The sequence below is a fragment of the Prunus persica genome, chromosome G1 (assembly GCF_000346465.2).
Source record: "Prunus persica cultivar Lovell chromosome G1, Prunus_persica_NCBIv2, whole genome shotgun sequence".
Lineage (NCBI taxonomy): Eukaryota > Viridiplantae > Streptophyta > Magnoliopsida > Rosales > Rosaceae > Prunus > Prunus persica.
The window spans coordinates 42,430,049-42,442,530 of NC_034009.1; the positions used below are offsets into that span (position 1 = coordinate 42,430,049).

The 12,482-nt window shown below is 39.0% G+C and overlaps 2 protein-coding genes across 2 annotated transcripts in view; both read right to left on the minus strand.

Moving 5' to 3' along the window:
* Positions 516–3,649, minus strand: LOC18789845 (probable leucine-rich repeat receptor-like protein kinase At1g35710). Its single transcript, XM_020558143.1, has one exon. It carries the CDS (start codon positions 3,647–3,649, stop codon positions 518–520), a length of 3,132 nt encoding a protein of 1,043 aa, XP_020413732.1. The 3' UTR covers positions 516–517.
* The window catches only part of LOC109947603 (MDIS1-interacting receptor like kinase 2-like), an 8,655-nt gene continuing 2,392 nt past the window's right edge, over positions 6,220–12,482 (minus strand). The window contains exons 3-5 of the mRNA XM_020558150.1: positions 8,547–8,720; positions 8,192–8,301; positions 6,220–6,498 (exon numbers count right to left, since the gene is read on the minus strand). Of these exons, the coding sequence (XP_020413739.1) occupies positions 6,220–6,498; positions 8,192–8,301; positions 8,547–8,720 (563 nt within the window). The remainder of the gene's footprint in view (positions 6,499–8,191; positions 8,302–8,546; positions 8,721–12,482) is intronic.

Below are 12,482 nucleotides of genomic sequence, written 5' to 3' on the forward strand. Positions count from 1 at the left end.
GTACAAAACCATCCAATTTTCCATGGGTCATCTACCCATGAAAATTCAAATGAGATTAAATTCAAATTTCTCAAACACAAATTCTCAATTAGTGGGCCACACTTACCCATTAATTCCCAAATTCCGAACTACGTTGGTTTGATCCCTTTGAAAGGGTACGTAGGCAATCTAGAGATTCAGTCTAGATGCAACCATCCCAAATGCAATCCCATATCGAATCCCTGGTTTATTCAGCTAAATTCACTCAATACAATTCAAATCAAATTTCCCTCGCAATGAGTCATTTATTCATTGCGATTCTTTGAACTACGAGTGGCTTGATTCCCGCAAGGGATACGTAGGCATCCTGAGGTTGGACTTGGGAGCAGTTGCAAAATCAAACACACACGTTCTGTTTCTTTATGATGGAATCAAAGGGTGTTTCCTTGAAGCAAGGGATTGTAATTAAGAGACTTGCGTCTCGAATGGGTCGAACCTAAAATAATAAAACCCCGTTATTTAATTAGTGGTGGTGAAATTATATTAGGAGGATCACATTTTCCTTCAACACATACACCACAAACGAGTGTCGTTTATGTGCGCAGAAACCATAGAGCTTCACAATATTCCGATGTCTTATCTCAGTGAGTGCCCTTACTTCATTCAAGAACTCCTTCTGAAATTCTATCTCGCCATCCCATAGCGGATGGAGTTTCTTCACAGCCACTACGTCTCCAGATGACAAATTCACTCTATAGACGCTTCCATGTCCTCCCTTCCCAATGCAATATGTGGAATCAAAATCTGCTGTTGCCCTTATGATTTCATCATACATTGATTTTCCATCAAAATTTAAAACTGAAAAGGAAATTTCTGAATGCATATTGTTTTGTTCTTTATCCTGATACTTCTTCTTCCTTTGCACCACGAAGACAATTGTAAAGAAAGCAGATAGAAGTACGAATACTGCTAGAAGGGAGAATGTGATTCCAAATACCCGTTTTTGGTGCTTTTTTGTCCCATGTTCATTGCAGGGTGGCAGAGCTCCAACTTTGCCACACAATCCTTTGTTCCCTTTTAATGCTTCTGGAGGAGCTTTTCGAAATGCGCTGTTGTTCGGTAGGGGACCTTCCAAGTGATTGTAGGATATGTCAACATACAACAAGCCATACATGTCTTCAAAACTCGTTGGTATGAAACCCGAAAGATTGTTGTGGGAAAGATTGAGGGACACCAAACTCTCCATGTCGCTCATTTCTGATGGTATCCTACCTTCAAGTGAGTTATGACTTAAATCCAGGTCGGTCAATTGAAATAATTTTCCCAACTTAATTGGAACTGCTTGAGCCACCTTATTGTTGCTCAAATTCAAGTAGTGTAGTCTGAACAAGTCACCTAGAGTGCTCGGAATTGACTCATTGAATTTGTTTGTTGACAAGTCAAGATATTCAAGATCAATCAATGATCCCAATTCCAAGGGAATACGGCCCGAAAGCTGATTTCCATTCAACATCAGCTTCACCAAAGAAGTCAGTCTCCAGAATTCCTTTGGAATCATCCCAACTAAATTATTTAAAGAAAGATCTAGCCCCTTAATTTGGGTTCCATTTCCAATCTCAGGTGGTATGTTCCCAGTAAGGTTGTTTCCCGCAAGTCGTAGAGTTTTTAATTGTGGGCACTGCCCCCACTTGTAAGAGATTTCACCGTACAAGTTATTGTGACTTACATCTATAAAATCAAGATTCGGATAAACACCAAAGTCTTCAGATATATTGCCTGTCAATTGGTTCTGGTTAAGACGGACTCTGACTAAGCTCGTACAATTTTTCAAGCTTTTGGGGATTGGGCCAGTTAAATGATTGGTGCTTGCTGTAAAGTTTGTGAGTTTTCCACCTTGGCAAATATTTTGGGGCAAATAACCGGAAAATTGGTTGCTATCCAATTGCAGGCCAATCAACTTCTTGAGACTCTCTATCTCTTTGGGGATGGAGCCGGAAAGTTGGTTATCCCGTAAGTATAAGATTTCCAAGTTGGTGAGGTTACCAAATGAAATAGGAATTGAACCATGGAGTTGATTCTCATGCAACTGTAGATCCACTAGAGATTTCAAATTTCCTATTTCCTTGGGAATTAAACCTGAAAGTTGATTGATATGCAAGTACAAAGTGTTTAACTTTTTCAAGTTACCAATATTTGGAGGGATTAGACCACTTAAAGTGTTGGAGGACAACTCTAAATCTACAAGAGACTTCATGTGATCTATCTCCTTAGGAATAGAACCAGAAAGTTGATTGGCATAAAGATAAAGATGGGTAAGGCTTGTTAGATCACCTAGTGATCTTGGAATTGAACCGTTGAGTTTATTCCCATACAAATATAGCCCCACAAGAGATTTCATGTTACCTATCTCTTTGGGAATAGAACCAGAGAGTTGATTGGTATTCAGGTACAGGGTGTTTAACTTTTTCAAGTTACCAATATTTGGAGGGATGAAACCAGTTAAAGTGTTGAAGGCCAATTGTAGATCTACGAGAGACGTCAGGTTACATATCTCATTGGGAATAATGCCAGAAAGTTTATTGCCAAAGAGATAAAGACGGGTAAGGCTAGTTAGATGACCTAGTGATTTTGGAATTGAACCATTGAGTTGATTCCCACTCAAGTCTAGAACCACAAGACTCCTCATGTTACCTATCTCATTGGGAACAGTGCCATAAAGTTGAGTAGCATAGAGATAAAGAATGGTAAGGCTTGTGAGATTGCATAGTGATCTTGGAATTGAGCCATTGAGTTGATTCTCATACAATTGTAGATCCACAAGAGATTTCAGGTTCCCTATCTCTTTGGGAATAGAACCAGAGAGTTGATTGGTATACAAGTACAAAGTGTTTAACTTTTTTAAGTGACCAATATTTGGAGGGATGACACCACTTAAAGTATTGGAGCACAACTCTAGATCTACAAGAGACTCCATGTTACCTATCTCCTTAGGAATAGAACCAGAAAGTTGATTGGTATAGAGATAAAGATGGGTAAGGCTTGTTAGATTGCCTAGAGATCGTGGAATTGAACCATTGAGTTCATTCTTACACAAATATAGCTCCACAAGGGATTTGAGGTTACCTATTTCCTTGGGAATATCCCCAAAGAATGTATTTTCATAGAGACCGAGAAAGGTAAGATTTCTTAGGAGACCGATTTCTGGTGGGATTCTCCCGGACAATTGATTGAGAGAGAGATCAAGATAGTGGAGTTTGGAGAGGTAACTGACTTGAGGTGGGATGACATCAAAGAGTTTGTTCATGCTGAGGTTAAGATATTCAAGATTAGGGAAGGACAAGAATGAAAACTCAAGTAGCGTACCTTGTATACCACAAGTGGAGAGGTTTATCTTGTTAACACTTCCAGCTGTGTTGCATGAAACACCGGTCCAAGTGCATGTGACTATATTTTCTTTTGGATTGGTGGAAGAATTGGTGGCATTATGACTGGGAGGGTACCGCCAGTTGAGAATATTGAGGGCTTTGTTTTGAAATAAGCTAGCTTTCCATTTGAGAAGAGCCTTTGCTTCAGTATTAGAAGCAAAAGCAACCCAATTTGGTGATGAAACATACAACAAGGTAAGGCAATAAGCCAGGAAGCATACTTTAACAGAAGTTAAAGATCTCATGGTTATTGTTTTGTGTGCTATTCGTATGGGCAGTGCCTTTCTTATAGGTCTTTCGGATTGTATCATCACTTTTCTTTTGAGTCAAAAGTCTTTGTCTCTCATTCTCTAAAGTTAAATGCCAATTTTACATTTTCTGGATGAACTAATGAAATGAAATGAAATTAACCCCTAAAGTCATCACATGTGGCTCTCTTATTCTGTGGACAAAGACTTGTACAAATAATGAAATGGATGGAGCCTTCCATACACGAGTCAAAGTCTTTGTCTCTTTAAATGTAATTTTTTAATTTTCTGGACCGAAATAATGAAATGGATGGAAATGCACTATATGCTCGACACTTTTTTTTATATATTTTATTTTCTTTGGTGCATGTTCAGTGGGTTACTACAAGAAGAAAAAAGGTCAGTAATTTCTTGTGACCAAATAATTCATGCTCACAAATACACTGAAACATTCAAAATATCAATAATATTTTTTATTAAATAAGGAGCATATAGTAAATTAACAACTTTTCATATTAAAGAAATTTAAAATAAAAACCAATAATATTTCTATCATTTCCCGAAAAAAGGTATGCAAATCACAGGTCAAACTAGAAAGTAGAAGTTTCGCTCCTACTTCCAGAAAAAGAGAGAAGTATTTTCCCTCCTATATGTATGGTAGCTTTTCCCTGTTCATATGGTACGTTAGTAACTTTTCTTTTCTCCATTATACAAAGCTCGGAGTCTTCCATACTCTTGACTTGACTCAAAGTCTTTGTCTCTCATTCTTTTAAGTCAAGTATCAATTAATGACCTTTCAAAAAACCCAAAGAAAAAGAGAAAAAAAAGGTATCAATTAATGTGTTTTCTGCTTCATATGTTCACATGTGTCCCACCTTAATGCTTCACAGTATTGGATGCTCAGAAAGTTTTAAATTTGGACGACGTATCTGGTGGGATCAGCGACTGTTTTTGTTTTTTCTTTTTCTTCTTCTCTAATTGGTGTGTGTTAGATAAATTGAAAAACTAAACGTGAAATTGTCGTTTATTGTTTTGATTTACCATGTATAGGAATAGGAATGTGAAATTGATCCTTTGCTCCAAATCTACCTACCATGTATAAGAATGGGAATTCAATTCTTGGGTGGGATGTGGTATTCTAATTCATGAAGAAATAACCTATTAGGAATTCATCTTTTTTTACCCATTATATCCTCACACAGTTTTAAAATTTTAAATTTTGCCATTTACTTTAACCCAACAACAAGGACATTTTAGTAATTAGTACCAACCTCAATTCCATATGGTTTAATAAACAACTTGAATAGGAATCCGGAATCTAATTCTCTTTAATCTAACTCCTCCTCAATTCAATTCATCCTAATTTAATTACGAATTAGGAAACATGACATCAAGAAGTAACGAGTAAGAGGGAAACAATGTATTATAGAGAGAGAGAATGGTGAGGTCTGTCAAATCACCTAGTGATGTTGGTGATGAAAGAAGCTGAACGTACCACAGAAGGCAATGAGTAGAGAGCAGACTTGGATTTTATAACATATCATTATGCTCTCTAGCAGATCTACACAAACAATATCTTATTCCAATTTTATTTTTTTTCATTTTCTTAATTGGAAGACGGTTTGGGAAGACTTTTGGGGTTTTTTCATTTTCTTAATTGAAAGATTGCAGTCAGAGTCTTCGTCTCTTTGGAAATTTTGCATTTTGTGTTGGAACTGAATGGAATGAAATTGATAGAAGTGAGAGGTTGATTGGAAGTTATTGGTGGATCGTCGTATGCGCTTGATAGAAGGCCAAAGAGACTTGGGAGTGGCTGTCACTTCACCTGGGTCGTTGTGGGCCTACATATATTTCAAAACAAAAGAATTAATTTTTGGAAGATTCACTATAATAACCAATATAAGAGTTTAAATTATTAAAAAAATTATATATGAAATGGACTTTAGAAATACACGCAAAGCCTATTTACAATATAACAAAAAGGCTTTTAACTTTTTTTAAATTACAAAACTGTCATTGATTTCTTAAAACAAACACAACCCCAAAACCTCATAAAAAAAAAAGCCCAAAACATTCAATAAAGCATCAAAGTAATTTAATAATTAAAATTAAATAAGACATTTGGCCAACAAATAAATAAAACCTTCAAGATTTTAACCCAAATTTCCCATATTCAAAATATCAAGGCCCCAAAATTGACAAAATATCAAGGCCCAGTTTTAGAAATGACTTAGTTTGTCCTATCTCGCACATGCATTTTTGTGTTCATAAAATCAATAGTTATATAAATATAAAATATTGCTACATAAATAAGTATTATTATATTATTATATAATATTTATGTGCACACTTTGACAAGATCCTGGGTCCGCCATTGAGTCCGCCAATGGCTACAAGGGAACATCTAAGAAGGTTAAAAGAAACACTCAGAGGGCAAACACATAGTTAATACGGTGTTTATTCAAATTAATCAATCAAATAATGTCAAAGAAATTATAAAGGCATGATAGGCGGATGAGATGACTAGTGGTGACGGAGATAATTGAAAGCATTTAACATGTAGAAACTTACCCTCGGGTTGTAAAACCGTAGAGAGCAAGCAATTCACCACATGTTATTATATGCACTGACTTGGACAAATGCAGTCTCTGAGTTGAGAGGTGTTGAGAAAATTGTTTCATTGTTGGACGAGATGGAGGACTGGAATTCAAGCATGCAAAAGCTATCTGCACTAGAGAGACCACTTCCCCTGCTTCTTGATGTGTAGGAGGGGAAATGCGTTGGTCCAAAATATCCTCCATTGGCATTTGATGGGCAGGTAATGCAGATGATGAAGATTGTAGAAAATATATTTCCTTGTATTTAACATATGAAAACTAAATTATCACGAGTAAAACGGGCAACAGAAAGAAGATTAGTACGAAGAGATGGAAGACAAAAGACATTTTGAATAGAAAATTTGTGAGAACCTAAAGGAAGAGAAAGAGAGCCAGTATGAGAGATAGAGAGAGAATCTCCATTATTAAGAAATACATAATTATTGCCCTGATATAGTTGTTGATTTTGGAGATTAGAAGGACTACCAGTCATGTGATGAGTGGCACCTGTGTCAGTGTACCAAGTAGAGTCAGGTGGCTGCATAAATTGAGCCCCGGCAAAGGAAGGAAAGGATTCTGGGCTATTGTAGCGAATAGGGACATGTTGAAGTAGTATGTTGATTGGTATTGCAGGTGGTGCACCAAGCGGGTCCCAAGACACCAAGAGTTGAGTTGGGCTAGACATAGTGTTTGCTAGAAGTGGCAGATTGGGCCCAAGGAGGCTGAAAGAAAGGCCAGTTGCTTTGAGATCCAGAACTTGGAGCAAAAGGAGGCTATGGTTGATTAGGCCATTGAGACTGCTGGAAGCCATTCCACGGGTTGCTTCAGGAAGATGAGAAGTTGCCCCAACCACCACGGCTGCAATCGCGCCAGCCACCACGGCCACCGCGCTTGTTGCTGGAAGAGCCACCACCACGGTGAGAAGGGAAGGAAGTATGACCGGTGGTGTGAGGAGAGGATTGGGTGGCAATTAGTGCTGTGTTTTGATCAGGAGAGATTCGAGGAGCCTGTGCATCAAAAGCTAACAAACGAGCACGAAGATCAGCAAAGTCAGGAAGCAGAGGAAAATTGAGAATTGCAGTGACGAGGATTTTGTAATTGGGTCCTAAACCCCGAAGCACAGCAGTGACAAGTTCTTTTGGAGAGATAGGTTCATTGATGGCAGCCAGTGAATCGGCAAGGGACTTAGCATGACGAAGGTAAGCATCAATGGGTTAAGAGCCTTTTTTGCAAATCCACGAGTTGAAAACGAAGAGCAGATTCACTGGCCATACTAGATTGAGAGAAGTGGCGTTGGAGAGACTCCTAGAGATTCCGGGCAGAGGTGCAACCGACAGTGAGAGAGAGAATGAACTCAGAGAGTGTACTGGTGATGTAGCTAACAATGAGTTGGTCTTGTTGGTACCATTGAGCATGGGAGGGATTGGTTTGGGTAAGAGTGGTGGTGGTGGTGGTGGTGGTTGTGGGTGTTTCGATGGTAGAGGTGGAGATGTGGGCAGAAGGTTGTTTATGAGTGCCATCGATAAATTTCTAGAGGTTATGACCGACTAAAAAGGGTTTGAGTTGGCGGAGCCAAAGAAGATAGTTGGAGTCAGTAAGCTTGATAAAATGAGAAGAGTTGGGGCTTGGAAGGGAGATGGTGGATTCAGACGAAGCCATGAGGTGGACCTAAAGGAGAAGAGGATCGAATAAGGGATAGGGAGAAAACCCTAGGTTAGGCTGATACTATGTAGAAAATATATTTCCTTGTATTTAACAGATTACACAAAGTCCCTATTTATACTAGCACAAGATATCTACTTAAGGTAAGAAATAATATAGACATGAATACAATCCGATTTACAACCGGAAAGGCTAATTGCTAGAAGGAGATTGTGAAGTTGACTTCCGCGTAGGTTAGGAAAGGAAAGTTGCGTTAACAAAGATGACAACATGTAGATGATAAAGATGACAACAGATCTCCTGGATGCCTTCCCATAATCAGTTCCAACGTTACTACTCCGAAGCTATACACGTCACATTTCTCATTCACTTCCATTTTATAAGCAAGCTCTGCTTAGAAAATCTCCTAGCAGTGGCATTATTAGTATATCAAAAACTTCAATGTTCAAAACATTTTGTGATATGAAATGATTAAAGTACTATTGCTAATTTGCTACCAGGTTCAATACTTTTTACTTTAATTACGATGGTACAGTTCAAATGTCCTGTTCGATTCTAACAAGTTGGGTTTAACTGTGGATGAAAAATAATCGGTGATAAGTGTTCAAATAAGAGAAAAAATGTTTGAACATTACCTGGTGCTATATATCCATACGTGCCTGCAAGAGCACTCCAATTAGTTGAGTCTGGATTTAAAAACTTGGCAGTGCCAAAATCTGAAACACATGCCTCATATTCAGAATCCAACAAAACATTCTTGCTTGATATGTCACGATGTACAATTTGTGGCAAGCAATCGTGGTGCATATTTATAATACAACGAATATTTGTTTGTGGGAATTTTCTGTGTATTCTTCTCCTTGTAGGAGGTCATATTTATAATACAACGAAACCTGAATGGGCAAGTAAATAATAAATTCCTAAATCTATTTGCAGTAGGAAATCATGAATTAAAGTAAATCAATTACAATTATAATAGGAATTCTTAGTGTGTAAGGAAAGTAAGTCAATATCCACAAGTCACGCCAACACTCCCCCTCACGTTGGTGCATAGATGTCGCCAATGCCCAACTGATCTAGTGAATTGTGGAATGCTTTACTGGAAATCGCCTTTGTCAAAATATCCGCCAATTGATCCTCGGATTTCACAAAAGGAAACTGAAACACTTTAGCCTCAAGCTTTTGTTTGATGAAGTGTCGATCTACCTCAACATGTTTAGTACGATCATGCTGAACCGGATTCTGTGCAATGGCTATAGCAGCCTTGTTATCACAAAAGAGATTCATTGTGGATGTAGGTTTATACCCAAGTTCAGTAAGCAACTTTCTTAACCAAAGAAGTTCACAAATCCCTTTAGTCATGCCTCTGAACTCGGCTTCTGCACTGGATAAAGCTACTACATTCTGTTTCTTGCTTCTCCATGTCACCAAATTACCTCCCACGAATGTGAAGTAACCCGATGTGGATTTTCTATCTGTTACATTACCTGCCCAATCTGCATCTGAATAACCATCAATATTTAGATGACCATGCTTTGAGAACATAAGTCCTTTTCCAGGTGCAGACTTCAAATATCTAAGTATCCGAAGAACTGCATTCATATGGTCTTCACTTGGAGAGTGCATAAATTGACTGACAACGCTCACCGCATAAGCAATGTCTGGTCGAGTATGTGACAAATAGATCAATCTTCCCACTAACCTTTGGTATCTTTCTTTGTTAGTTGGAACTTGATCCGGATATTCTCCAAGATGATGATTCTGAATAATAGGAGTGTCCGCAGGTTTACAATCTAGCATTCCTGTGTCTGTCAACAAGTCTAAGACATATTTCCTTTGAGAGAGAAATATGCCTTGCTGCGATCGAGCCACCTCAATTCCCAAGAAATACTTGAGTCCACCTAGATCCTTCATCTCAAACTCCGTAGCCAGATAGTCTTGTAGCTGTGATATTTCCTGTTTATCATTCCCAGTAATAATCATATCATCAACATAAATTATTAATGCTGTTACCTTCCCTTTTCGATGTTTCAAGAACAAAGTATGATCTGAGTTGCACTGTTTGAAACCATTATTCTTCATTGCCATGGTGAACCGTCCAAACCATGCACGTGGTGACTGTTTCAATCCATACAATGATTTTCGTAACCTGCAAACTGTTCCAGTCTGAGTAGTATTATATCCAGGAGGAATGTCCATGTACACCTCCTCCGTGAGTTCGCCATGTAGAAAAGCATTCTTTACATCAAACTGGTGTAGTGACCAATCTAAATTAGCTGCAAGGGACAATAAGACTCTGACGGTGTTTACCTTTGCAACGGGAGCAAAGGTTTCTTCATAGTCTATACCATAGGTCTGTGTGTACCCTTTTGCCACAAGTCTTGCCTTGTATCGCTCGATAGATCCATCTGCATTGTGTTTTATAGTAAACACCCATCTACATCCGATAGTCTTTTTTCCTCGGGGTATAATCTCCAATGTCCAAGTCTGATTTTTCTCAAGGGCTTTCATCTCCTCTTTTATAGCTTGGACCCACTTAGGATCTTTCAATGCTTCAGAGACCTTGGTTGGAATATGGATAGCAGACAACTGATGCACAAAAGCCGTAAGTGGTTCAGACAGCTTCTCAGTGGATACATGATTTGCAATTGGATACTTGGATGTCTTGCCAATATCAAGTGAATAACGGTTTGGTGGCTTCCCACGATTTTGCCTGAAAGGTAATTGATATCCAATAGTTTTATCATCTAAATGCACAAGTCTAGTAGGAGTAGTTACCTCAAGGATATTCTCAAGAGATTGGTCTGTTGGTACTGTTGAGTTAGAGGGGGGTCTTCATCTTGTTGTTCTGTATTGTCTGTAAGTGTGAGACTCGGATCAGAAATATCTTCGCGTGGATCAGGTGGGTCAGGCAATTGATCGCTATGAATGGGCGATTGGTCGCTTTTCGACAGAGAGTAATCTCATGCTCCAAACGCGGAATGATCAATCATTTCTGTACAAATGAGAATTTCTTGATTTTCCAAGTTGCTCCAATTCTGCTCTTCACTTCGTAGCTCCCCCTGAAGTGTAGAATTGGATGATGGGTCATGGAAGAACATCTCAGATTCCAGAAAGGTCACATCCAAAGTGACATAGGTTCGTTGGGTAGGAGGGTGATAACAACGGTAGCCTTTCTGATGAGTGGCATAACCCACAAAAACACAACGAAGCGCACATGGATCAAGTTTGCTACGTTGATTTTTGTGGAGATGAACGAAAGCCACACATCCAAAGATTCGGGGTGTGAGTACCAAAACAGAAGGCAGAGGTCTGTGTTGTGCAAGCACCTGTGAGGGAGTTTTAAAGGTCAGTACACTAGAAGGCATGCGGTTGATCAGATGAACTGCGGTGACAATAGCATCATCCCAGTGATGGCGAGGAACATGAGCGCCAATCAGAAGTGCTCGGGCGGTTTCAAGAAGATGTCGATTCTTTCGTTCAGCAACACCATTTTGTTATGGTGTCTGAGGACAAGTCGTCTCATGGATAATTCCATGTTGTTGGAAGTAAGTCTAAAAGTCATGATTGACAAATTCTCCACCATTGTCGGAGCGAAGAATCTGGATTTGAGCATTAAACTGAGTTTTCATCTGTTTGTGGAAGGACTGAAAACAGGAAAACACTTCGTTCTTATTCTTCAGCAAATAAAGCCATGTCATCCGTGTACAATCATCGATGAATGTGACAAACCATCGAACACCAGAAGGAGCAGTGATAGAGAAGGTCCCCAGACATCAGAGTGAATTAACGTAAATGGAGTAGTACACTTGTTCGTACTCAACGGGTAGGGCACACGGTGACTCTTGGCCAAAATACAAGTATCACATGTGAAGTCAGAGTCCTTGAAACCTGAGAATAAATCTGGTATAAGATGCTTCATATAACTAAAAGAAGGATGTCCCAATCGACGGTGCCACAACCAGATTTGATTTTGTTTGCTATCAAAGGGATGTGTCACGCTGTTAGCTATGCCGGGACTGAAGTCATTGACATAATATAGCCCCCCTCTCTTAGTACCACGACCAAGAATCTCCTTAGTGTGAATATCCTGAAGCAAACAAAAAACTCGGGTAAATGAGTACACAACAATTCAATTGTTCAGTAAGCTGACTAACTGACAATAATTTAGTGGATAAAGATGGAACAAGTAAAGTATTAGACAGTGTGAGAGAGGATGAGAGTGCAACAGTGCCAGCCCCTGTCACAGGATAAGTAACACCATTGGCATTTGCAATACAGGTTCGTCGAGGTTGTGTAGTATTCAGAAAATCATCAGGATCAAACGTCATATGATCAGTTGCACCGGAATCAATTATCCAGCTCCTGGAATCAATCTTATCGGAAGTATGGAATCCATAACCAGTACCATTACTGGTCATATTGCATTGTCCTCGATCTATAAGAGTAGCCCACCAATTGGGGTAGCCATGCGATTTAAAACAAGTCTCGCAAGTGTGTCGTGGATCACCACAATATGCGCAATCTAGTCCCACGTGTCGGGGTCGTTAGTCTAGAAGTCATAATTTGTG